This window comes from Ambystoma mexicanum, chromosome 6q (assembly GCF_040938575.1).
Source record: "Ambystoma mexicanum isolate Mex_15411 chromosome 6q, UKY_AmexF1_1, whole genome shotgun sequence".
Taxonomy (NCBI): Eukaryota; Metazoa; Chordata; class Amphibia; order Caudata; family Ambystomatidae; genus Ambystoma; species Ambystoma mexicanum.
Genome location: NC_090937.1, coordinates 278,036,001 through 278,063,582, shown reverse-complemented (window position 1 = coordinate 278,063,582; position 27,582 = coordinate 278,036,001). Strand labels below are relative to the sequence as shown.

General features: G+C 47.9%; 1 protein-coding gene across 2 annotated transcripts in view; it reads left to right on the top strand.

The window, feature by feature from the left end:
• The window catches only part of METTL14 (methyltransferase 14, N6-adenosine-methyltransferase non-catalytic subunit), a 361,066-nt gene that overhangs the window by 216,584 nt on the left and 116,900 nt on the right, over positions 1 to 27,582 (top strand). For both annotated transcript variants that reach the window (XM_069630753.1, XM_069630754.1), the window contains exon 7: positions 14,286 to 14,427. In XM_069630753.1, the coding sequence (XP_069486854.1) occupies positions 14,286 to 14,427 (142 nt within the window). The remainder of the gene's footprint in view (positions 1 to 14,285; positions 14,428 to 27,582) is intronic.

Here is a 27,582-nt window from a genome sequence, read left to right as displayed (position 1 = left end):
GGAGGCTTCCCCCCTATAAAACATTCTCATGGAACTGACTTGGCACACAGTGCAGCAACGCAGACCAAATTGAAGCATACTTCTTCCCAAAAACCTCCAACGCCCACTACTTAAGTTTCGACACATTCATCGAAAGGGAGAAAGTCTTTGGTTGAACAGACAACCTCAGCAAGCAATCTGAAAGAATCTCCTCGCGAGTGGCTCCCCTCTCAATGCATGTTAAAATAACAGACGGCGAAGGCAACTGGTTCTGTACCAAAAACTACTACACATGCACCAAAACAAAAATCAAAGGCACCCAAACAGACTGTTTTGATGCAAGTGAAGGAGAAAAAGTAATGTTACACAGGTATTCGTTCCCCTTTAGTATATACACTAAAGAAACAGTAACAAGCACATCTGGGCCAAAAGGAAGAACTGGTATTACCACTGCAGGCCACACCCTAAAGGGGTGCTTGGACAAAAAGGTTTGAAAAGACACATGACCTAATTTATGGACTTTTTGGACAAGCATCCAATAAAACAAACCTATTGTACAGAAAGAGGAGGTTCCACCAAAATAAGGTGGAGTAGAACTCATACCCACTTATGAGGAGCTCATAATTGAGCTATATTCAGAAGGAGGAAGTTTACAGAGGAAGACCCATGCACTGAGCCAGGAAACTTGACTGCCCCACCCCAGACATTATGGATGGCACCATATCATCATCATCGCCCATAGATGATCACATTCTATATAATGACCTCCAAAAAAAGCAGCAGATTATTTTCAAAATTCAGACTCATTAGTCTGAAGACACAGATTTTGGTGGTGATATCCTCAATGCGAAAAAAGCAAATTGAACAGTATATTCCTTTTGTTACAATCTGCCAAAATGAGATTAACTGCATCCCTTTCTACTCCAGCTACAACTAAGGCTGTTCACCCACGCATTGAAAAGCGGTTTAGGCCGGCACCAACAGAGGGCATTTTAAAGCAGATTCACTGGTTGTCACTACTACCTGTGAAAGGGCTGGAACACGCTTAGCCACGTTGGCACCTCCTGACAAGGAAAGTAAATAAGATTTATGCCATGGGTAAAAAGTGGCAACATCATCCGCTTACCAAATGCATATTGCAAATCATTCAGCGCTCATGGCAAGCTTTAATGGAGCACAATGGGATCACATGGAAGATCTTGATAATGGTGTTCATGAGCCCCGAACGTCAGAAATGCTAAACACTAGCAGAAGGCAAAAAAAACGACTAGCAGTTATCAAAAACACACTTGATACCACAGACACTGCTAGTAGAATAGTTGCTGAAGGCGCTCTAAGACATGTGTGGCTAAGGATTTCTGGTTTTAGACCGGAGACTCCGGCCACACTGCTAAACATGCCTGTAGAAGACAGTCTTCTCCAGCATGGGGTTTGATTCACATGCTCATGAATATTCCCCATCGTCAGGCTGGTAATCTTCTGTAAAAGAAAAACCATTTCACTTTCTCTTTAAAACTGTATTTCTCCTCTAAACCAATCACTGTCCTTTGGGTCACACTGCCCTCATCCAATGACGGGCCTCTCCCTAAGCCCCACCTCTGGGAGCCATCTTCAGATTTGTACTGCATGCTTCAGAGTTGGGACTCGAGTTGCTCTCCGAGCCATTTGTATGTTTTTTGCTGTTTTTCGTCACAAAAAATGCCTGTGTGCTCTTTTCCTCATCTGCCGACAGCAGGGATCATTGTCGGTGAAGTTCCGCGCCCCTCAAGGGCTAGGATTGATCGAAGGTTTTAGAAGGCCATCTTACTTCGCCCTCCAACCATGACGGAGGAGAAGGATGGAATTCCCCTCTTCAGGCTCTGCACCATATGCAGTCTACGGAAGGTGTTTGTGGAGGACAAGCACCTACAATACCTCTTCTGCCTTCACCCGGACCATAAGGGTGTAAAGTGCAAGATACGCCTCGTTTTTCCTAAGAAAACAACGAAGGACAATTAGTAGGCTGGTGGCATGTCATGTCCACAGGCCCCAGAACACAAAAACCACACCATCTAGTGACGGGGGCAATGGGTCACCTGACTCACTTATGTCCCTTTGGGACCCATAAACACAGGGGCCATGGCTGGACTCCGTCCTGGTGCCTTTGGCGCCAGGCTCATATAGAGATGTGAGCAGGAACACTTTATTTCAGTGCAGGAGTACTTCTATTTTAAAAGAACTCCCCAGGAGCTGAAAGCCTTTATTCCAGAGAACATCCTCATGTGCTGACTCATCGGGTCCTTAGGCCTGGTAGTCGTGTGCTGACTCATCGGGTGTGGCAGGCAGGCTGAACCTGGTGGGCGTGACTTCAGAAGCTCAGCTATATAAGCTGCTCCATCCATAACACTGGTGCTTCGCGTTACTGTGCACTCTCGTGCAACGTGACGCTCACCACCACTTGGACCAGTTTACTTACCTTTGAAACCAGCAGTTCTCCTGCATACTCTCCTCTAGGAAACCGGTGCTTCATCGCTTCATCTGCAGACTCCTCTCCTGACATCCAGTGATCTTGATCCTGACGCCGCAGCACTGCGCTCCGCATCCACGAACTCCGACCCCGTGAAGAAGACTAAAGACCAGTTTAGTTAAAGGCAAACAGGAACACTTACCTGAAGTATAGTGGCTTAGTTGCAGCAGGACTGGACTACCACATGCAAGGCACCAGTGAAGGAACTCGGTCCAGATCATACAAGCGTCCCTGCCAGAAGCAGCAGGATGGAGTGCTTGCCAAATCTAATCAACGGTTGAGCTTTCCAGGGACAGCGCATCCCACGGCTACCACGGTTTGGGAGAAGGGATCTGGAAGGGGATTAGGCGCACAAGCTGGCATACTCAAGCCCCCTATTCTCCACGCAGGAGCAGTCCCGAGCAGGATCACCTATTGCCACCAGTCACCACATAAGCCCAGAGGAAGAAGTCTGACCCGATAACACGGCATGGATGAACGCGAATAAGGCCTCTGACCTGTGCTCCGAGCAGGGTCATGCCTCCCCCAGTCTGAGGAGCGGTCTTCCAAGTCCTTTAAAGGCGCCTCATCCGTGGGGGCCCAAGATGAGGCCAAGATCTGCAAGTTTGAGTCACCGGAACTGAAGTAGATAGGGTATAATGAGCATCACCGTCCGCCTTAATTGCCAGCCTACCATCAAGCTCCTCTGCAAAGAGGAAGTCATCTACCCCGGCTAAGCTACAGTAGAAATCTGAGAAGCCGCGGACAGAAAAGGCCGCACAGCCCAAGCAGGCTCAACCGGCACAGGAAAAGGCATAGTCGGTGACTCCGTCGACTGCTACTACCACGGCAGCTATGGGTGCTGATCCTACGAGGGTGGCTCCCACAGCGCAGAAAGTGCCCCTGCCCCCACGGCGCAACACCACTGCAGCGAATTGGGCAAAGTCTGCAGGCACGCCGGAAGGGGGCGAAGATACCTGCCCAGGTCCCGGTTCAAGACCCCCGGGGAGGGAAAAAAGGGGGGGTGAGGAGGCCGCGAAAAGGTCCTCCCAGGTCATTGCCGGAGCCATGTAGGTTTAGTCTATGGACGACGAAGATCAGGAGTCCATGCATACGGTCCACGAGGACGATGACTGCGACTAGGGTGCAGGGCCTAGTTTTCCTGTTTTGCCTACTCAGCCAAGGGACATTTCCTTGGATATTCTATTGGCACCGTGCTGTCGGAGATTCAGATGAGAATGCCTCTGGTACCTGTGGTCCCCCAGGTTCCCGATCAGCCTCGACAGAGGAAGCGGAAGCGTAATCTGATGCCCCCATATCAACCTTCTCCACCACGTTGGGACCCAACTCCCCTTGCAGACCCAGACACTGGTACAGGAACGGATACAGCCACGACGACTGATGATGAAGATATTGTTGCAGCGGACATGAGTCACCACATTTGGATGCCCTACATAGGGTTTCCCCCCACCGGACGAGGTGGGTTTGTTCAACTCAATGATCGCCAGGGCCTCCGAGCTATTCCAGCTGGTGCCTGAGGAAACCAAGAAGGAGGGTTTCTTGTTTCAAAGGCGAGAGGCCAAGAGGAAAACTATCATGGCAGTGCACAGCTCCAGCCAAGCGGGATAGGCTGAAAACATATAGGGTGCCGGACTCCTACCCAAATGCCTCTGGTCGCAACCATCGCCGGACTTGTGTCGGCGGCCGCATTGAAACGGTTGGCTAACCCGTCCTGGTCGTCTTCGGTCCCTCTGGACAGAAGGGGAAAAGGATGGACGCCATGGGGAAGGTGATTTACACCATGGCACCCACAATTAAGGTGGCCAGTGAAGTGCCAAATCCTAGCCAGGTAGGACGTGGAGTTGTGGTACAAACTAGGACTGATCCTAGAGTTCCTCCCCGATGATGAGATGAAGGCCCTCGCCCTCTTCCAGGAAGGAGAAGTGGCATCGGACCATGCTATCACAGTGGCAGTGGGGGTTGCCAACACAGGCTTCCCGCAAATGAGGAACGGTGTCTTCCTTGTCGGCAGGGATGGGTGAAGGCCACTAACTTCTGTCAGGAGGTCCAAGCGAAGGTGCTGGACATGCCCTTTGTTTGGGAAGGCAGTCTTCGAGTCCCAGGCCACCAAAGCTGATAGAGATGGCCTGCTCCCACTGCACTCTCCAGCAGCACCGCTAGTCGTCTTTATGCTCTTCCAGGGGAAAATCAAGCAGGTCATCAAAAGGGTTCTCCACGTCTTAGACAGCCTTCCCGATCCTCACCGCAAGAAGCCTAAAGAGGCTGCTCCCAGGCCTATGGTAGCAGACGACCGCTTCGCCTGCAGGGCAGGACGCCAGCACCCAAGCAAGCATGAACCGGCTAAGACGTCGGGCCCCCAGTCATGCACCCGGTGGGAGGCCGGCTGGCTAGATTCATCAGCGAGTGAAGAAAGATCACCACCAACAGATGGGTGCTGGATGCTCTCGCCCAGGGGCACACCTTGGCGTTCCAACGCAGGTGTCCTCGTATTCTGCTGCTTCCCCAACAGGAGCAGCACATTCCTCCGCTCCTGGAAGAGGTACGAGCCATGCTACGAAAAGGGGCGATAGAGCTAGTTCCCCAACGCTCCTGAGCACTGGAGTCTCTTCCAGATACTTTTAGTCAGAAAGAAGACAGGAGGCTGGAGACCCATCCTGGACCTGCAACGTCTGCTCAAATACAAGTCCCAAAAGTTCAGGATGGTCACGTTGGTGCCCGTGCTTGGCCAACTGGAAAAGGAGACTCCTTGACATCGTTGGACCTAGAAGACGCGTATTTCCACGTCCCCATTCACAAGAAACATCGGAAATGTTTGTTCCGTGGTCCAGGACCAGCACTACCAGTTCAAGGCTCTGCCATTCGGCTTGAAGTCAGCCCCAAGAGTCTTCACAAAGTACCTGGCACCAGTGGCCGCCCATCTACGTCTACAGAGCATACATGTATACCTGTCCCTGGACGACTGGCTGATTCGTGCTCGCTCGCGAGAGCTGGCTGACGAGCACACAAAGATGACCATCTGCAAAGACCAGGGATTTGCCAGCAGATTCTACCAGCCGTTGAGCCTGGGCGACACATTCTCCCTGTGTGAAGGGCTGTTTCTATATGCGTTTCCTCTCCTACTACGAGTCATCAACACAAGACGCCGTCAATGTAGGCTGATACTAATTGCCCCGGGTTAGACGAGGCAGATTTGGTATCTGGACCTTATCAGCCTATCAGCGTTGCCTTAGTCAAGTTGCCAGTGGTTCTGGATCTTTTCACCAGAGATGGAGGTGCAATCCTTCATCACGACCCAGGATTGCTGGACCTGAAGGCTTGACTCCTGCAGACTTAGAGTTCGGAGGTTATGAGTTGCCAGTGGACTGCAGGGAGGTCCTCGCCAAGGCTAGGGCATTGTTGACTTTGAAGTGCTATGGCTATAAGTTGAAGCGGTTTACTACGTGGTGCCGGTCACAGACGATTACCCCGGAGGGTCAAGTCTCCACAGATCCTTCCATCCCTGCTGTACTTGGCAAAAGCTGGACTGGCTCACACATTCATCAAGGTACATCTGGCGGCTATCTCCTGCTACACCAGGTCCCCAGCGAGATCCTCGCTGTGGTCCCACAGACGTGTCAAGAAGTTTCTCAAAGAACTTTTCCGATCCTTCTGCCGGTGAAGGGTCTTGCCCCGTTGTGGGAACTGAAGGTTGTTCTGATGAGGCTCATTGGGGCCCACCAGGCCCCACTCGTGTTTCTCTCGTGGAAGACTGCATTCCTTGTGGCTATCACCCCTGCCAGACGTGTGGGTGAGATCCAGGCCCTGTCCTGCAAGCAGCCGTACCTGACTTTCCATGAATCGAGGGTGGTACTGCGTACACACCCCTCTTTCATGCCGAAGCTTCCCGTGGAATTCCACCTAAACTAGCCTTTGGTGTTACCTGTTATCTTCCTGAAACCTTAGTCGCCAATGGAGAGGGCCTTGCACTCACTGGACGTTGATTGTGCTCTGAAGTCCTACGTGACACGCACCAGGAGTTTTTGGAAGACTTCTGAACTGTTTGTGAACTTTGGTCCTTTGAACCATGGGAAGACCTTATCCAAGGCTTCCATTTGAAGGTGGCTTTCCAGCGGCATTGTGCACTGTCATCGATTAGCGAACCAACAGCTGCGCAGCCATCTGAGAGCCCACTCCACCGCAGCGATTTCTGGTGCGCCCCTGCTGGACATCTGCAGGCATCCTACGTGGTGGTCCTTGCACACCTACACAAAGTTCTACTGTGCCAACAGGGACTCCAGAAGAGTCAGTCAGCCAACAGTGCTACGCAACCTGTTGCTTTGAGCCGAGTCTGTTCCAGAGGTAAGAGGTCCTTGCTTCTGTTGAGCCTTGCCACCTACTGTGGTTGTGTGATGTTCTACTGCTGTGTATTCGTTATTCATGAGCATGTGAATTCATGCCAAACCGCATGCTGGAGAAGGTTTAAGTTACTGAACTGTAACAATTGTTCGAAGGGATTGGTTTCTCTGACGTATTCCATATCTATTGACGGGTAATCACCACAGCTATGCTGCTTTGGATAATTTTCGGCATCCTGTGTCCATGACGTCAATACGCTGTCCTCGAGGGACTCCGTCGAGCCGACGTCACCGGATGTTATAAGTAGGACACACAACGCCGAAGCCTCAGTTCTGTTTTTTCTCCGAACGTATTCGCTTCGGAGTTCTCGGCGCGTCTCAGTTCTTCTGATATTTACTATCCGTTCTTCGAACTTAGTTTTTGTGAAAGATATCATGTCTTCGTCTTCTTCCCCACGGTCGGGATTCAAGAAGTGTCAGGACTGCGGTTCCAAGATGTCGCTTATGGACCCGCACAACACCTGCCTCTGGTGCCTCAGTGAGGACCATGACACGGATGACTGTGACGATTGCCAGTCGTTAATGTCGAAGGCCGTGCGGGAGCGAAAGAAGAAGCTATCTGTAGGTAGGGTTTCCAAACCCCGAAAGTTGAAATCCACTTGGCTTTCGACCGACTATTCGAGAGGCGACTCTCCGCGTCGTCGGCGCAAGTCCAGGGGGTCTCGGTCCCGGACTGGTTCCCGCCATTCCTCCGCCTCTTCGAGGCACTCGCGGAAGCGCCGTCACCAGTCGCCTTCCATGTCCTCGTCCAAGGACTCTGCCCGTCGGCGGGGCGCTTGTCCCAACAAGCATTCTTCTCCTGCGGAATGGGATGCATTTCGTAAGGAGGTGATGCCGATTTTTGAATCGCAGGGCTCTGTTCCGTCCGCGCCTTTGAAAGAAGCCGGCAGGGAATGTGCTAGGGCCACCGATCGCACGCCTTCGGGCGCAGGTGGTCGGCGCAATCATCGCGAGCCTTCGAGGTCCCGATCGGACAAGGTGGATTGCTCTAGCGATGCCCGCTCCAGGTCCTGGTCCTAGACGCCCTCGATACCGTCTGAGCCTGTGAGGTCTTCGAAGAAGACATCGGCGTCATGTCCGTCGAGGGACTCTCTCGAGGCTCCGCTTCCGAGGAAGCCATTGGCGCTGAGGCCGTCTAAGGACATGCTCGGGGCACCGCCCTCAAGGCCTGTGTCGAAGCCATCGGCGCCACGCTCGAGATCGACGCTGATTCCGTCGACGCCTTTTGAGGAGGCTTTATTGGAGGTACCCCGGAGACCGGTGGAAACCCTGAGGAAGGTCCTGGCCAAATCGAAGAATGTGTTTGTGCCTTTCTCTGTGCCCTCATCCAGGGATTTGTTCCAGCCTCTGGATTGTATTTCTGAGGTGGATGAAGGGACTGATGAAGGTTTGGTTCCGGATGAGGTTCCTGGCGACCTGTTATCTGGTCATAGCCAGATGGAAGACCTGCGTCAGTCTTTTCACGACACCAGTGGTCTGGACACCTCTCCGGAGGTTGAGTTCGGTAGGCCTGAGCCTGGCACGCACGCAGAGTCTTCATACCGGCGGCTCATGTCAAGGGTGACGGAGTACTTGGGGTGGTCTGCGCCACCAGTGGATTTTCTGCAGGATGACCTGACAGATATCTTGGACCAAGGTCCACCAACTGACCCGGTACTGCCATTCCATATGGCCTTGCAAAGAAGGGTGGCGGTGGCTGGGACTGCTCCGGAGAGTCTCCCGGCAGTGGGTAAGTCGTTGCTGAAAAAGTACCGCCCAGCAGTGGCGACCTCGGCTACTTGTCCATGCACCCTACCCCGGAGAGTTTGATGGTGCAGGCGGCTATGGCCCCAGCAAAGCAGGGGTCGTACCCTACCATCCCTCCTGATGGGGACGACAAATGTTTTGACGGTTGGGCGAAGAAAGTCTTTTCTTCAGGGGGTATGGCTTTGAAAGCAGCCAACTCAGTGTGTGCCTTAGCACGTTTCACTCACACTCTGTGGAGTTGTTTCGTTGGGGGCTGAACATATTCCCGAAGGGGAGGAAAGGGATGGCTTTCTTGCCCTTGTACAGGATGGCAAGGATGCCATGTGTGAATCCGTTAGTCGGCTCTGGACGTGGCAGATTGTGTCAGCCGGTCCATGGCGGCGAGCACCGTGATGCGAAGATTTGCGTGGTTACGGAAGTCGGGGTTTGCACCTGATGTGCAAGCCCGGCTTCTCAACATGCCCTTTGATGGTGAAAATCTTTTGGAAGCAAGGCTGATGAGAGCCTTGAGAGGTTGCAGACCTCCAAAGCTGCAGCAAAGTCATTGAGTGCTGCAGTTCGCCAACCTCTGCCTTCTTGTCCTAGGGGACAGCAATGGAGGGGAGGTTCCTTTCGATACTACTCGACCTTTGGTAGATCGAGGGGAGCTGCAAGTCAAAGGGGCCAACGTAGGGGTACCAGAGGTGGAAAACGGGGTACTCGAGGTGCCAAGGCCGCTCGAGCAGTTGCCTCTTTGCCCTCAGGCACTGCCGCAGTCGCTTCATCTCAGTCATGAGGCCATGTCCCATGGTTCGTCGGTTAGGGGAAGGCTGGCGTAGAATGGCGTGCCATTACTTCAGATGTGTGGGTCCTGGAGATCATAGCCCACGGCTACTGTCTTCCTTTTCGGCAGAGGCCTCACGACAATCCACCAGGGAATCTCTTTGAAGAGTCCGGATCCGCTCCTTGCGCAGGAAATCAAATCCCTGCTGGAGAAAGGCGCCATAGAACTGGTGCCTGTAGCGGAGAGGAACAAGGGATGGTATTCCCCATATTTTTTTATCCCGAAAAAAGAGGGGGGGGTTGAGACCCATCATGGACTTGCATAGTTTGAACAAGCTCCTCAGGAAGGACAAGTTCAAGATGGTTACTCTCTCTCTCAAGTCCTCCAGGCCCTTCAACTTCAGGACTGGTTGGTGTCTCTCGACCTCAAGGACGCTTACTTTCATGTGCCGATTCATCCCAAGCACAAGAAGTACCTGCGGTTCGCGACTCACACTTTCAGTTTTGGGTCCTGCCGTTCGTATTGACCTCCGCCCGAGGGGCTTCACCAAGCTCATGGTGGTGGTGGCAGCGTATCTCAGGAAAGGGGGATTCATGTCTACCCCTACCTGGACAATTGGTTGATCAGGGCGCGCTCTCCCGAGCAAGTTCTGGATCATCTGTCAGTCACCTGCCACTCCCTTCACAGGCTGGGCTTCTCCTTCAACTTAAAGAAGTCCCACTTGACAACAACCCAGCGGCTCCAGTACATCGGAGCCGTGCTCGACGCATCCCTGGGGCAGTGTTCGCCTCCCCAGGTGAGGGCTCATCATATTCTGCAGATGGTGCACAAATTTCAACATGCCCAGAGTATCCCGGCATTCAAGTTCTTGAGGTTGATGGGCCTCATGGCATCCTGCATTCTACTGGTGCCAGAGGCCAGGCTCCGGATGAGATCTCTGCAGTGGGCTCTCAAGATTCAGTGGTCTCAGTCCTCCGGCAGGATGTCGGATCCCGTTCAGGTGCCACCATCGGTCGCTCAGGATCTTCTGTGGTGGGCAGTCGAAGGCAATCTGATGAAGGGGGCTCCATTTTGGCTACCCTAGCTGGAGGTGACGATTGTGACGGACGCATCCCTCACGGGATGGGGAGCTCATGCCAACGAGTTGACAGTCAGCAGTCGTTGGTCTCCGTCGGAGTCCAGACTCCATATCAATCTGTTGGAGCTGAGGGCCAACAGGCTAGCTCTGAAGGCTTTTCTGCCGTCTGTGCGAGGGAAGAATGTCCTGATTCTGACAGACAATACAGTGGCCATGCACTACCTCAACAAAACAGGAGTGGGGGCAGGGTTTCTCCCACTGTGCAGAGAGGCGATGCAGCTCTGGTTCTGGGCCATCCAGCAGGAAATTTCGATCTCGGCAGTTCATCTGGCCAGAGACGAAAACGAGGCGGCGGACGCTCTGAGCAGGCAGTGCATGGTCTCTGACGAGTGGGAGCTGGCTCAGGAGATTCTCCAGGAGATCTTCGCCCTTTGGGGGACCCCACAAGTGGATCTCTTCGGCATCAGTGTCAACCGGAAGTGCGAGATTCTGCTCGCGGGAATCTCCTCCAAGAGGAGCCGTAGGGGACGCGTTCGTAGTGGAGTGGTCCTTCCCACTGCTGTATGTGTTTCCTCCAGTCCGTCATTCCGCAAGTGCTGAGGAGGTTACGGAGGTTTGGTTCCCGAATGATCCTCATTGCTCCGGCATGGGCCCGGAGAACGTGGTACCCGGACCTTCTTGACATGTCCATCTGCCCTCCACGCCGTCTTCCCTACCGAGACGATCTGCTCTCACGGGAGGGGGGTCAGGCTCTCCATGCAGAGGTCGGGTCTCTCAACCTTCATGCTTGGCTTCTGAAAGGTTGAGGTATAAGGATTGGGACCTCCCTGAAGACGTGATGGAGGTGTTGCTTTCGGCCAGAAGGCCTGCAACAAAAGTCCCTGTAACGTTGCCGCTGGAGAAATTTCTGCGACTGGTGCAGGGTTCAGAATGTGGATCCTTTTTCATGTGCCATTCCTGTGGTTCTGTCTTTGCTTTCATTGGCCCACAAGGGTCTGCATGTGGGTACCATTAAAGGTTACCTGGTGGCGCTGTCCATATTTAAGCGCTCGTCTGAGGAGTGTTCTTATTTTAAGATTCCTTTAATTTCTCAGTTTCTGAAAGGGCTCATTAATGTGTTCCCACCGTCCCCTTTCCAGGTGCCCGGTTGGGATTTGAACCTGGTTGTAAAATTCCAAATGGGTGCTCCATTTGAGCCTTTACATTCTCGTCCTTTGAGACTGTTCACCTTTAAAACTGTATTTTTAGTTGCGGTTACTTCCGCCCGCAGAGTGAGTGAGTTGCTGGCAACATCTGCTAAGCAACCCTTCAGTGTTTCATAAGGACAGGGTTGTCCTTAGGGTTCGTCCTTCTTTTCTTCCAAAAGTTGTGTCGGAATTTCATTTAAGCCAGAAGGTCATTCTTCCGGCGTTCTATCCTCCTCCATGTCCTGGTAAGGAAGAGGAGAGGCTCCATAGGTTGTATCGTAGGAGGGCTTTAAGTTTCTACATCTCACGCATGTCCCAGGTCAGAGTGGACGATAAGCTCTTTGTAGGATACGCTGGAAGGCGTTTAGGACAAGCTGTTACTAAGCAGACTTTGTCTGCATGGATTATCGTGACAATTTCTGAATGTTACCGCCTGGCGGGTAAGGGCCCTGCGGTGGGTTTACGGGCCCATTCTACCAGGGGTGTGGCTGCCTCTACTGCTTTGCAGAGGTGTGTTCCCATTCGTAACATTTGTGAAGCAGCCACATGGGCCTCTGACCATACTTTTGTAAAACAGTACTCCCTGGATTCTATCCATGGGCAGGATTTGGCCTTTGGCAAGGCGGTCCTCTATTCTGCAATTTAATTGGGCATTCTAAAATTCTAAATTCTTTTCCCACTTCCATACGTTGGTACTACTTTTGGAGTCTGTCATAGATGTGGAATACGTCGGAGGAACCAATCCCTTCGAAGAACAAGTTACTTTCTTACCTGGTAACGTTCTTTCGATGGGATATTCTGACAACGTATTCCACATCGTACCCTCCCAGCCTGCCCCGCTACAAAATTTCTTATGCGATTGCAGCTTACGTTTCCGCAAGGCTTTCTGTAGTCCTACTGACAGAAGATTGGTGCCACATGTTCTGGGGAAAAAACTACAACTGAGGCTACGGGCTTGTGCGTCCTACTTATAACATCCGGTGACGTCAGCTCGACTGAGGCCCTCGAGGACAGCGTATCAACGTCATCGACGTAGGGCGCAGGCGCCGAAAATTTTCCGAAGCAGCACAGCTGTGGTGATTACCTGTCATAGATGTGGAATACGTCATCGGAACATCCCATTGAAACAACGTTACCAGGTAAGAAAGTAACTTGTTCTTCTTCAGCATGAGTCTTGCATAGATTCACATGTGAACCCTCTCTCCGGCCCCTCTGTGGCTCCTCTTTGTCATACTGCCACTTTAAGTGCTTTCAAATCCGAAGATGGCTGCCAGAGCCTGGGCTGAGGGAGAGGACTGTCATTGTATGGGGGCAGTATGACCCAGAGAACAGTGATTGGTTTAGAGGAGAAATACATTTTTAAATTGAAATTGAAACTTTTTTTTTCTTTTACTGAGGATTCCCAGCCTGAAGGGGAATATTCATGAGTATGTGAATCCATGCTGGAGAACAATAGTTACAGGTAAGTAACTTAAACCTTATTTGGGCAACAAGCTTGGGGCAATTATTGTGCACAAAGGGTATTGTTTTTTTTTACGAGTCTCAACTTTTTTAAACAGGTTAATTGATTCTGGTGTGGTGCTGCATGACGGCAGAACAAAGTGGGACGGAGCCCTGTGGTGTCAGACTGGATCTCATTCTCTTGAGTACTGAAAAATTGCTTTAGCCTAATATTCTGCACCATTGAATAATTGGATTGTGCTGTAATTGCATGTCAGTGAATCTCTTGGTCCTGAAGAAGATGTTATCAATGTCTTTGAAACCGCTCGGCCCCTTGTTTACCGATATCCTTTGATCTACATTGGGTACAACTTTTTACATTCGCACTTCCCCCAGGAGCTGTGTGGTCAGAGCAATGCAGGCATTGTTTTTCCGCTCATTTTCTTAGAATTCTTTATTTCTAGTGTTAGCCCGTAGACCCACCTGGTCTGCTTTTCTGGTCTGGAGCACACTGCATAGTGGATGAATAAAGCCATCTACAGGATGGAAATTCCACTGTGGAATGTTCTCACTATGATAAGAAATCGAATGATTTGTTTGTTTCTAGTTGCGGACCAGCAAGTGCTTTTTAACAGTCTTGGTTTTTTTCTTGTAGTGGAGGGATAGTTTTTTCTTCCCTTTTCTTTTAGATCGGTGACACAGCACCGTGAAGCTAGGGACAGCGCACCCCCGATAGGAATAGGGTGTGCTTCTTTGTAGGGTCAGCATTAGCAATCTCATAGCGCATTTACATATCTAATTGAAATATATTCATCGCCCTCTTCTCCATACATCCTTTGTGTTATCACTGCAACTAGTTTATAATCGTGGAGCAGTAAACTGCTCTATTATTAGAATTTTCCCTGTCTGTTTTAAACCTAATCCCCAGCCAGCAAAAACAGTTCCTATGAGCAGTAATTCATACCAAAGACACCGTTTAGTCTTTCCCTCCAATGAAAGGGTCCATAATCTAAGCGTCATCAATTGACGGGTAAGGGTCTTTGCGCTAGAGGGTTTTGCTTAAAGGTCTTACAGATAAGGCAGTCATTGTTATGTGAGCAAGCAGAGCAAGCACACCAGGGGCACAATGCATTGTAGACTAACATTAATTATGTTTTCCTGTCTTAAATCTACCTTATTTTATGTGCAACAGGTATTTGCAGGCAGACTTGGAAACGTTTGACCTGAGGGAGCTGAGGTCTGAATTCGATGTCATCCTCTTGGAACCTCCGTTGGACGAATACTACCGGGAAACTGGAATTACTGCCAACGAAAAGTGTTGGAATTGGCATGATGTAAGTCCACATCGAGCGTGTGATAGAGATACAGAGAGAGTAAAAGTATCTGTTCATTTTAAAAAATATCTTCCATATTTAAGCCTTTTTATGACTTGTCCTTCGAACTAAACATTTCTTGAACTGTAAAGAATGTTAGCATAGACATGATTTTTACGCTTGCCTGTCATGCATGCTCTTTTCTTATCAATAAAAAGTGATCATTTATCAAATATAGTGTCAGTGGAGTCTCGTCTGCAAAAAGGTATAATGCAAGCAGAACGATTTTGGTATTTAAAGATTTTAGTGTTCAAATAATTGCAAATACCTTAACTTTTGTTTTTATAAGTTTATAAAAACCCCATTTGCCCAACTCTAAATTGTCATTTAAAACACTGGTACTTGTTAACAACCTTGAAAGGATTGAAAACGTGTGCACATCACTGGGATCTCACTCGGACTCGCAAGTTGCATGCTGAATCTTTGGAGCTTAAGAATTTGCCCACCAATCATCATTGCAGACTCAAACAATCTGCAACTGTGCCCTCTTCATTTCTTACTGTGTGGATCACTCATGATCAAAAGTATTTAAAATACCAATACAGCAGTTTTGTAAGTTAATATAGATAAAGTGTGTTGTGGTTATTTGCATGTAATTAGACCACAGGTTTTTTAAGGGAGGACATTTCATAGTCTTGAGCACCAAAGGCTAGTTGTCTTATTTTCTCTTGAGTAAAAAACGATTCACTGTCATTCCCTGCATACTGTTGCAAATTCTCCTATACATGCACATCATGCCCCCTTGCCCTTGGAATCACACAGCACACATTCTCTGTAAAAAGAAAATCTGATGTTTGAGGATGCAGTACTTGGTAGGTGATCGCAGTATGATGGCGACTGTAGTTCTTCAGTGGCAGACTTACTATGGCAGTAAGCTTAGGTTTGGCAGTAAGCTTAGGTTTACTCACACAGATCCCCTTCAGTGTATGCTTTCTCAAATAGATGTGAAAGTGCGCAACTGTATATCTTGGGAAAACGTTTTGTGATGAGCTGCCTTTATGAGGTTAGTAGGCAGCTTGTTTCCTGGATCACCACTTAAAAGCATTTGGTCTAACCCTGAACACAAGCGAATGAGTTGGAATAGCCTGTAAAAGATATTTTACATTTTTCTTCTGTGTTCGGAGCTCTGTCTCAAATTTGGTATGCTGTTGTAATCAAGCGTATAGTCCATCAATTTGCCAGTATTACATGTTGAATTCCAGATGTTTGGGCTGCTACTGACAGCCCTTGAGCTAAACAAATATATCTCTGATTGAGCTGGATATTCTAACCTTTTTTGCAATCATAGCGTGACCTTAACGTTCCCGATTTATGTGTCAGCTATACTGTTAATCTTTAAAAATAAACATTTGTAGCTAGTTTTTCAGCTTCGTTATACTAATATGCTCATGAGAATATATACAGTTGTCAGGGGCGAAGATCTGCATACTCTGTTTGATGCCACACAGACATTGATGTGCAAGCGCTCAAACGCAGCTGCCTACCTAGCTCAAGTTTGTTACTGCATGCTGTCTTGCTCCTTCTATTTACAGAAGGGCTTACCCCTTCACACATGGGAACTGGGGTAAAACGGAACAGAACAAAAAATAGTTCCCAGTGGCAATGACTCAGTACGTATTCAGGACAGGTTGTTTCCACATACAAATGTTCTTTTTAGGAAGTCTTGCGTGAATTTGATACCTCCTACATTACATACATTTTTATATATATACAGGAGTGTGGCGAAACGCGTCAGCTAGCCTCTTTTGCAACTGGGAAGCCGCTTTTTACTGCAATATTTCTTAAATAAAGCTGAACTTTTTAAGCAAACTTTTGCTGTGCAGTTGTCTGCTGTTGGTTCCCCACGATTGAATTCCTCGTTGGGCAACTATTGTTAGATGCTATTGGATTTCGTAACTGGATGGGAGTGCAGCTTCTAAAGAAACAAGGCATTGCAGTCTTTGTCTGCTTTTTTCCATATATATATATATATATATCTCAAATTTTAAACAAGTTATTGATTATTTCATATGCAAATCACTTCTTTATTTGCATATGAAATAAGAAATAAACTTGTTTAACTGATTTGTGCAGTCTCAATAGTTGGAAACTGTTTTTTGTTGTGCTTTTGCTCTTTCTGACTTGGCTCATTGAGCAGTCCTTCTCTGGCTTATCTGGTTCAACCCTATGACTTGTAACACAAGGCCCACATGCATATAGAGCACTACAAAGGTAGTGTTCCAATCTTTTAATTTGTAATCAAAAAGTACAATGGATTATCAATTCATTCAGTAATTACATATATTAAAACTGTTTTTTCAACCCCGTCTAAGCAATATAAAACACAAACACTTGTAGAAAACAGTAAATACCATATCACAATGACCCAAAAATGCATACAGATATACTGCTACACATTCACACTCATTAATTCTTCTCTAAAGTACCTAGTGCAACCTAAAATCTATCTACAGGATGTCTATTGCATCCATATTCCAAATGCAACCACCTTATTGGTACAGTGTGCTCAAGCAGTTCTTCTGTCACTACAAGGTGTCTACATGCTACCGTATTCACTTAAACATCTCAAACGTGGTATACAGATTATATAAGCCTGCGCAACAGGTTTTGTTCCAGTCTGGCCATGTGAAAAATCACAGGAACTTCTTCAGGGGCTTGTGTATACCTATATTTTAAAATGGGGTTTTACTTGTAATAAGCTATGCTTAATTCACATATATATCACCTATGCCTGATATTAAAAAATGGTTCCAAGGCTAGCATTCTCTTCTAGACCATCCAGCAATACCTACTTTGCTTGCTGAATTCTTTGAGGACAATCACTTAATCACTTCTCCATTTCTTTCATCGTCCATGTAACATTCTGTGAATGAATGAAAATATACCATTGTACCTCTGAACTTCTAAGTAACGCTCATATTTTTAATATTAGGTGTCATGCAGTGCACCTATAAGTGTGGAAAGCACAACACAACTATGGGTCACGCTGTTATAATTAGGGTGTTCCCATTTACTTTCTCTGTAACCAAAGGGTGCTGCAACATTCACAATCCGCAGACACCTTCGTACTTCATGTGCATTCCTCACTATAGCATGGGCCAATTGGTGCAATTCAAACTTTCTGATGCACATCACATCTGTAGTCTACACCCTCACTGCAGTGTTCGAAATTGCCAGGAGCTGGGAGATATTTAGCTCCTGGTTATAGCCAAGGGGAGCCTAGTTAGCTTGAAACCAACAGCTACCAGGAGCTACTTTTGACTCCTCGTGTCAAGTGGTGCCATACAATCCAAGCTATGTGATATAAACTATGTATGCTTGGGGATGTATATGGCGGATGATAAAGAGTACACTTAAGGGACATTTAGAGCATATTGGATAACATGAATTGGAGTTGGAGTTAGAGTTCGCATCTTGCGCAAAGTTAGATTTATTGCACAGTCTGTAATAGCGCCTGGTTTCCAAGAGGTAGCGCCTGCTTAACTGGTTATGTCTGGTACCCAGGTCAGCAAATCCCTATTTGGATCCTCTGACTGTGTGTATTTCCTGCTCTCTAATGTGCGTCTCCTGACACCATGGCACCTCCTGTGCACTACATGCTCGAATTATACCCACTTGATGCTTCGTCAAGCTCTCATGATGGAATGTGTTTTCCCCACCTTTGCAACACATCTGCCGGACTTAATTCTTCTGCTGTAACATGTCCTAAAGATTAAATTACACAATGGAGGTAGTAATTTCTTACCCTCCAATTCTGTCTGGCCCTGGAATTCCTCAGACACTCACCACTAGAGGGTTGTTTGTTGAAAACTTAGCATGCACACTTGTTTTAATCGTGTTCACACTCTGAAAATAGCTGTGTCTCCTTCATTATCACACTCAAACTTTTTGGGACTTCTCTGCTGTAAAGCTAAACTAACAGTGTACGTTCTGGCACTGATCTCCTAAACGACCCGCTCATTTTTGAACCCTGCTCATGGCTAGGGCCATTGCTCTTACCAGGCTTTTGCACAGTACTGCCCATTGCAATCCACAAACACACGAGCACACACACGCACGAGCACACACACGCACGAGCACGCACGAGCGCGCACGAGCACGCACGAGCGCGCACGAGCGCGCACGAACACACACACACACACACACACACACACACACACACACACACACACACACACACACACACACACACACACACACACACACACACACACACACACACACACACACACACACACACACACACACACACACACACACACACACACACACACACACACACACACACACACACACACACACACACACACACACACACACACACACACACACACACACACACACACACACACACACACACACACACACACACACACACACACACACACACACACACACACACACACACACACACACACACTGTTCGCAGTAGCTGAGCATTCTTCATTACCGCGCTACAACTTGTCAGATATTCTCTGTGTGCTGCGGAGTTAACCAAACACAGCACATGTTCTAACATCAATCTAATAAAGAGCCTGCTACTGTTTCAAATGTATATTCCGCTCATGACTGTAGTCCTTGTTCTTACCTGGCTTTCGCTTTGGCCCTTGTGGAATTGCTGCCCCTTGGACGTCTAAGGTAGCCTTCATTCTTCATTCAAATTATAATTCCAAATGACTTGTATGCGTCTTGTGATGATGCCTGTGTATTCGCTGGTATTGCGGAAGTTCGCAAAACATTCCGGTCAATGTAGTTGTATTACAACTACAAGTCATTTACTAGAATTATCAAACCTCCATCTTGCCTGTGTTATCAGATCGCAGTCCATGTATGATTACACAATGCCTCTCCATTTTACAGGGCAATCTCATCTACATGATCGTCCCTTGCTAACAGACTAGCTGTAAACGTGCAGCCCTGATGGGGAGCAGACAACAGTTACTGCTAACTACTATATAAGCCATCTCAACCACTGCTCGATCCAGCATATTGTGTGTATAAGCGGACTCCCAAAGCGGAGGACCATTTTAAACCATATTCGCCATGCTCAAATGTGTTGTGCTCTTAAATGAGGTATCTTGCTCTCCCTTCCATTTACTTTAGGGCTCCAAACGAATCTTATAAGACTCACTACTATCTTGTTTGCACAGTTTCTCTTAAGTCTTTCCTTTATTTCTAGATGGACTATCTTTTGTCACGTAAAATGTATATCTGGGATCTATTTAGCTGATCAAAGTATTGCTAATAATGCACCTCCTCAATGAATTCCATTTACAGATTACTCAACCCTTTGTCCCTTGTATCTCCTTCTTGATTGGAACAAACACCTTCTAACCCACAGGATACACACCAAGGTTGCTCTATACCAGTCACGAGTGATGGCCAATCCTAAATCGCAGCCATTCTTTGTTCTCATTTAGCCCTTGTGTCACTTTTGGTAAGGAAAATGAGTTACTTTTCTTTTCTAAAAATGTTTTCCTTATCTGTGCGTTTCCTCTCTTCCTGGTTTCAGTTTATAAATGACCGCCCAGGCTATCTTTTCGGGTTCATGGTAATTCTAATCCGTATTTTTCTTTCGGTTTTTCTGATATATCAATTTGCATGGCCACCAAATTGCGTAGATTACAGTCGTACTGTTGCAATTTGTCTCACGATTATTTGTGGCTCTTTGATAGGCTTCCCTAACCAATGTCTTTGGATAACCACCAAGAATGCATTTTTTATTTTTTATTAGTTTGCTGGATTCTTATTCAAACAATTTTGTACTTGAGCTGTTCCTTCCTAATCTAAGAAATTGACCAAACGGTATGTTATTTTGAATATCTTTGGGATGGAAGCTGTTGTATCTCAACAGGGCATTCATGTCTGTGGATTTTTTAAAAGGTTTGACCCATCGTTTGTGGGTGGTTTCATCATACAAAATGATAACGCCTAGGAAGTTAACCTCAATTCTACTAAAGGTTGCAGTGAATTTTAAATGTGTCCTGCTCATTGAGCCAGGTCATGAATGCTTCTGCCTCATTCATCTCCCCTTGCCAAATTTCTTTTTTAAAATCTATCCTTTACATATAATGTTATCTTTATCTGGATTAGAATCAACAGTTTGTTTTTCTCCAGCATTTCCACAAAATAATTCGATACATTTGCTGCTACTGTAGCACCCATTGCTGTGCCATGTATTTGTTTAAAGAAATGTTCTGGAAACATAAAATGGTTCTCTTCCATGGCCATCAATAGGCACCTCATGACACATGAATTAGGGGCTCAAATGACAAAGTAATTCAGGGCTCGTCCTTCTTGACCTAATTCCTCTATCATTTCTAAACTGGCTTTCTGCGGGATAATGGTGTACAGTGTTGTGACATCTAGACCCATCAATGTTTGACTTTCTCAGTTAAAAGGGATACCTTCTGCTAAATTGATGACGATAGTCGTATCCTGCAGATATGAATGCATCTTTTACATACGGTCCTAAATATGTATCCGCATACTGCAATAGTGGTTCAAGTATTGACTTGACTCCCGAAACAGTAGGCCTACTAGGAGGATAAAGTAAGGTCTCCTGTACTTTTGGCAGGAGGTAAAATGTAGGAATTCAGGACTTTCCTTTTTTAAAAAAACATATTAGAAATTCTGACTCCTGTGTGCTTATCCAACTTCCCTCTCTGGCTTTTTATACATACTTTCTTTGATCGATTGTAAATGATTGATCCGATCTTGTTCCAATCTCTGATAGTACATTTTGTCTTGCAGTTGTCTGACACTCTGCTACGTAGTCTATCCTTTTGATTAAGACGATAGCCCCACCTTTATTGGCTCTACGTATAATGTCTGAATTATTCTTCAAACTTCTAATTGCTTCAGTTCAATTTTTTGACATGTGAACAAATTCGTCAAACTTGGCTTGTTGCTCCAATTTTGTCACTTTGGCTAATACTTTCTTCTCAAAAACCCCAGCTTCTGCTGAGTGTGCACTGGTGTGTGGCGTAGAGGTAGTCTTGTTTTCTAAGTCCAGATTCGTTATCTTTCCTGTGAAGCTGTTTTCTTCGAAGAATTGCTTAGTGTGGATCCTTCTCATAAAATGACTAAATTCCATCCTGAAGCTAAATTTGTCATGCAAGTTGGTAGTAACGTAGCCTAGGCCTTTCTCTAATACTGATGTTTCAAAGAGATTAGGCCTGTAGCTGGGAGATTAATTATAATACTTTCTTGGTTCTGAGTCCCATTCTCCTTGCTCCCTGTCTTGTCCTAAAAAAGGTCTTCTATTGTATGGTTTCCGACCTCTTCCTCTATTTCTACGTTCCCCTCTAACTCTAGTTCTAAAATTGTTCATTTGAGGTCCACCTCTCATATGTGACTCGAACTCTCTAGTTCTTCATTCTTCACCTGACCTATCATCACCTGAACTGAAAGACGGATTCCCAAATCTATCTCTTCTATCTAACTCCTCATTTGGTCTTAGTTGTGTTGTCTGTGAATGTAAACCCATCTTTTGTGTAGGGGGAAGGCTTTTTCATGGCTAAAATTAGCCAAATCGTTTTTCATTCGTCAGATTCTTTCTTTCTTTGACCGTGCGTTCTTTGAATTCATTAATTTCTTGCCAAATCTCTTCTAACTTTTTCTTGAAATTATCAAATGAAACTAGTTTAAATTACTCTTCTAGCTTTTTAAATTCTATAACTGTTTTTTCAATACCTTCAGGGTATGGACAGTGTATACATGCGCTGTGGTACCTTCTATAATATTTTAGGATAGCTGCAACACCAGTTAATATAGGTGTTATCCTACATCTATGATAAAAAATAAGTTGGACAATCACATCAACTGAAAGGATTGCGCTGTTTCAATATTAAGAATTTATTTCCAATGATGTAGTGTACAAAACAATACACAAAAGAAGGTAGCTCTGCTTCTGTAGCTCCTCACTGTGATCATTAAACTGTGCAGTTTTCCCATAAAGAATCCTGACATAGCAATGACATGAGAAGCCAGAGTTCCAACCACAATCTAAGATTGTTACGCTCACTTGGTATCCACAGGGACGCCACCCAGCCCTGGTTGGATGATTTGCACTCTCGAACTCTCTCCCGTTCCCTTGGTAAGGCCTCTGGTTAAAGATGGGTCTGCAATATAGGAGAACTGGATTCAATACCAGATTCTTTGTTTTCCCACCTCCCTTAGCCTCAACTCCTTCCTCCCTCCTGGGCTTTCTCCTAACCTTAATATTGTAAAAGGTGGATTCTCCCTCCTGCTCCTCGTGGCAGGGGCGCGTAGATGTGGGGGCGAGCAGCGACCAAGTTACTTCACTGGTGCAAGCACCCCTGTGGGAATCGAGGCCTGCTGCGACTCCGTAGGATTGCTGCTTTACAGTCTTTATATGCAGTTCTTATGTTCCTCTTAGTTCGAATAATGTCTTGCTTCTTTCCTTTTAGGTATGGAAAGGTATTTTGGTGTTGTCATGCAGTTTGAAGATGAGCATGGGCCGGTAGGCGAAAGCGCGGTGTGCGCGATGCTGTCCGGTGAGTAATGCGCGATGCGCAGGGCTGTTTCGCCTTTTATATTGCTAACCTGTGTCTTTTCTCCTTGCAGGTTGCGATGTTCCTTGCCGAGTGCCGTAATGTTCCAACAATGATACTGACCAGGAGATGACTACCCAGGTAAGAATTGAGTGGCTTTCTTCATTCGGGAAGAAATGTGAGTAAATGCTGTCTTTCTTTCTCATATTTACAGGTTATGGTATTCCAGGATGCATGCGGTGCCGGATGATGAGTTTGTATCTTCAGGTGAGTGGAACTGAAGTCGGCGATGGATTGAAGACAGGATACTGTTCCAGGTAAGTTTCGTAGTGTTCTTTCACTCTCTGCAGGTCCTTGGTTTCAGGTAAACTGGCATCAAAGAACTGGACACAGTGAGTGTTACGCTGCCCACAGCAGAATAACGCAAAGCATGTTCTGCTGTTTGGGTGTGGTTTAAATAGTCTCAGGTAAAGTAGTCCAGGTAAAAAAGTTCCAGGCCTGCCACACCCAAAGTAGTCCAGGTAAAGTAGTCCCAGGCCTGCCACAACCAAAAGACTGGACCGCATAGCTCAGTTCAAGTTAAATAGTACCAAGTAAATAGTCCCATTCTAATGTTGGTCTTCATGATGGTTATGAGCCTGGTGCCAAAGGCGCCAGGACTGACTGTCTTGGATGAGGTTTTAAGGCCTTTGACCTGGCCCTAACTGGAAGGCTGACTTGCCAGTGAGGGCCCGGGGCAAGGGTCATGACAAAGATATTATGTAAAATAGATCATTTCCTATGTACATAAAATAGATTTACATTTCCAGATTTCCTATTTTCTCCCCTGACGAGGTCGCTAGACCAGTCTGATCTATGAAAGCCTTGTCAAAACAAGTTTATCCCTGTTCCTCCGAAACCATCAAGGACCACATTGACACCCTCACACCAGCCCTTGTCGATTTTTGCAACCACTCCTTTGCCTCAGGAGCCTTCCTCTCCCCTCTGAAGCACTCCCTTGTGCATCCTCTTCACAAGAAAGCCACAGCTGATCCTTCCTGTCTGGCTAACTATTGCCCAATTTCCATTACCCCCTTTCTGGGCAAATTCCTGGAAAAGCTGGGCATCTCTCAGCTTAGCCTTCATTCCGATTCTGTAGGCTGTCTCTATGACCACCATTTTGGCTTCAGAGTGGCCTGAAGCACGGAAATTGCTCTCCTGAACATCGTGAGGATCTGCTCTCCAACCTGGACTCTAACATTCCTTCTGTCCTCATCCTTCTTGATCTCTCTTCTGCCTTCGACACGGTCAACCACACCATCCTGCTCAACTGTCTCTGTGATAACCTCGGTATCACTGATCAGGCTCTGGCCTGGCTGACCTCTTTCCTCTCTGATCGACCCTCCCAGGTCAAACTGGGGTCCTTCCTATCATCTATCTTCCTCTCTACCTGCGGTGTTCCCCAGGGGTCTAACCTCTCACTCTGGCTCTTCAACCAATACCTGCCAACTCTCGCCCACTGCATTGACTTTTTCTGCTCCAATTTCCTGTGCTACGCTGATGACACAACTCATTTTCCGGTTGCCCTCGGCCACCTCCTCTTCCTCGCTCATCTCTGACTGCCTAACCGCCATTCAAGATTGGTGTGCCGCCAGTGATCTTTGTCTGAATGCCAGCAAGACTGGGATCCTCCTCATCAGCACACCAGCCTTTTCCCTCACTCTCTGGCCGGCCTCCCTTGGCCCTCCTCCTACCCCTACCTGCAAGGCTAAAAACCTTGGGGTCATCTTTGACTCCAAACTTTCCTTCTCCGCCCATATCTGTGAGGTCTCTAAAAAGTCAAACTTCCTACTACATCTCCTCAGAGGTACTCTGCCTTTCCTCTCCTTCCCTCAGAAGCTCACTGTCTCCCAAGCTCTGGTTCTCTCTAGGTTGGACTATTGTAACAGCCTCTTTCTAAATCTACCTACCTCTACTCTCCGCCCTCTGCAACTTATCCAGAACAGGACTGCAAGACTTGTCCTTGGCTTCAAGCCCTGGGGTCGTATCTCTCCAGCTCTGAAATCACTCCATTGGCTCCCATTGGATGCAAGTATTACATTCAAAACCCTCTGCATTGTCCACAAGGCTTTCTGGGGCCTGCGTCCAAAATACCTTTAGCTGTGGCTCCGCAAATACCTCCCCTCTTGAGCTCTTCGCTCCTCTACCTCTAACTCCCTCCGGGTCAATCGTTTTTCAAAGAAACAAGCTCGGGGTAGATCTCCATCTTCAGCTGGGGCTCTGGAACAGCCTCCCTGCCACTCTAAAACTTGAGGATAACCATCTCCGGTTCCCGAAGCACCTCAAGACCATCCTCTTTGCTTCTGCCTTCAATCCCCCCTCTACCCTGCTGATCTGCTCTCTTGGCACTGTGCACCTGGCCACCCTCTGTCCTCTCGGCCCAGGTACCTGCTCACCCTGCCACCCTCCTGCACTGCCTCCCGGCCACCCCTTGCACTAGGGACTGTATCTGTACCCATACATGCTCGTTTTTATGTATAACATGTACTACATCTCTGCGCTCCAATGTTGTAACTTATGCATATGTAACTATGTTTGCTGCAAGTAACAGCGCCATAATGCCCCTGGGCTGTCTGTGCGCTATATAAATGTAAAAAATAAAATAAAATAAATACAGGGGGCGCAGGCTGCATGGGAGCCTGAAGGCTCATCTCCCCACGAACCACCGGTATTTTGGTGAAATTCGGGAGTCTGCCTAGCCCGGAAAATAACTATATCACTATGCCTATGAAGAAAAAGGGATCAGGCATCGCCGGTTCAAGTTCCGAGGGAATTCGTACCAGCTTACCCCGAAAACACTGCAGAACAAGCAGCCCCCACCCGTCAGAGGAGGAGGCCGTGACGCCTGGTGGCGCCAGTCCCTGCGGTTGGTGACCCGGGACAGGGCCGATTGCAGAGGATGGCTGATCTTGTGTCCTGGCCGCTTGGAAGTGAGCTCTGGGCCCCGCGAGTCACTGGGGTCCTGCAGTGTGCCCCGGACGGTGCTCTGCATTGTATTGGAGGTGGCGCTCTCGCCTCCCCCCTCGAACAAGCTCAATGGCCGGCGGCCTCGGAGGCAGCAGAGCCCCCGATCAGCTTTCCTGGAGTCCGGCTGCATCCGCTGGCGACCGTGGTACAGGCGAGCAGCTCTGGAGATGCACCCACGACCAGGACAGCGGTGGAGTGACCTATCCACGGCGGAACGGAGCGCCCACCACCACGGTGGCTCTCCCAGAGAGCTGCGTCCATGGGTGGATATGGAGGCAGCTGCGGCTTCCACCCGGTGCCTCTCCCCCTCGGCGGACACCCCCCCGCCCCCTCAAGGGACACAATGGGGGCAGCGGGCGGGAGGACAGGGTTGCCGCACACAGCTGCTGACGGACTTGTGGCCCCCGAGGCTGGCACTCTAGGGAATCGGTCGGCTGAGGGTGCTTGGAGCGCACCAGGATAGGGCCCGATGGGACGCGGGACGACTGAGCTGGGAGCTTCTTTGGAGGAGCCAGCTCTGCGTTCTGGAGCCTGCACACGGCGGCGCGTGTCTTCCCCACTGCCGTCCACGAACTTAAGCTGTGCTAATCAACTAAAGACAGCTCCACACCTGCACCCCCATAACATAGACCCGGCCCCTAGTCGACCCCACATCACAGACCTAGCCAAGAAGGCCCACAGTTAAACACACCGGACCTCCAAAACGAACACTTAGTGCGGACACAGTGCTGCGTTATTAATGCATGACACGCGCTGCAACTTGGGACAAAGCCTGCTGATGCCTCCACCATCTTAAGCAGTCTCAGATGCATCCAGAAATCCAGCTACCCACCTCTTCTAAGATCTGTTCCACGTTATTGCCCGTAGATTTCAGACCCATGCATCTAGTATGCACTTGCCACCCTGTTTATGGGACTGGCCCCATGCTATTACATGCTGACTCTAACCTTGCATTAATGTATGATTTGCCTTTTTTTGTACTTCTGTGCTAGCACCACACATTTACCCTTAACCATGACCACGTGTATAAGTGCTGCTGCCGCCCGTCAGTCAGGGCCGGCACCATTTACATGTATACTAACTTTGACAACGCAACTGTTTGTAGTTGCCGCCATGCAACATGTGGCTGGCACCATGCTCTTGCTTACCGATACTGACCTGCAATTTATGTAGCTGCAGCCATATAAGATGTGGTTGGCACTATATACTTGCACACCGTTCTACGTAGTCTGTCAAGTACTTATTGTAACTGTTATAAGCAACATGTATGTATGTATGTTTGCCTATAATGCACCTTTGTAACTAAGTAAGCCTTCCTAACAGTGCCACGATGCCCTAGGGCCGTTTGGCGCTTTACAAATTCACATAAATAAATAAAATACAGTCCACCCCCCATTCTTCTTCTTTTTCTGCACTTACCAGACTTACCCAGTCTGCTGCCTTAGACACAGCACTTTTCACTTGCTGGCTGCACTTCCACTGTTTATTGCCTCCATTTTCTATTTATTTTTTATTTATTATTTATCTGCTCTCCTCTGCTCCGCACTTTCCACTCTCCCCTTTCCCCTCCCTTTTTTCCCTTTTCCCATGCACT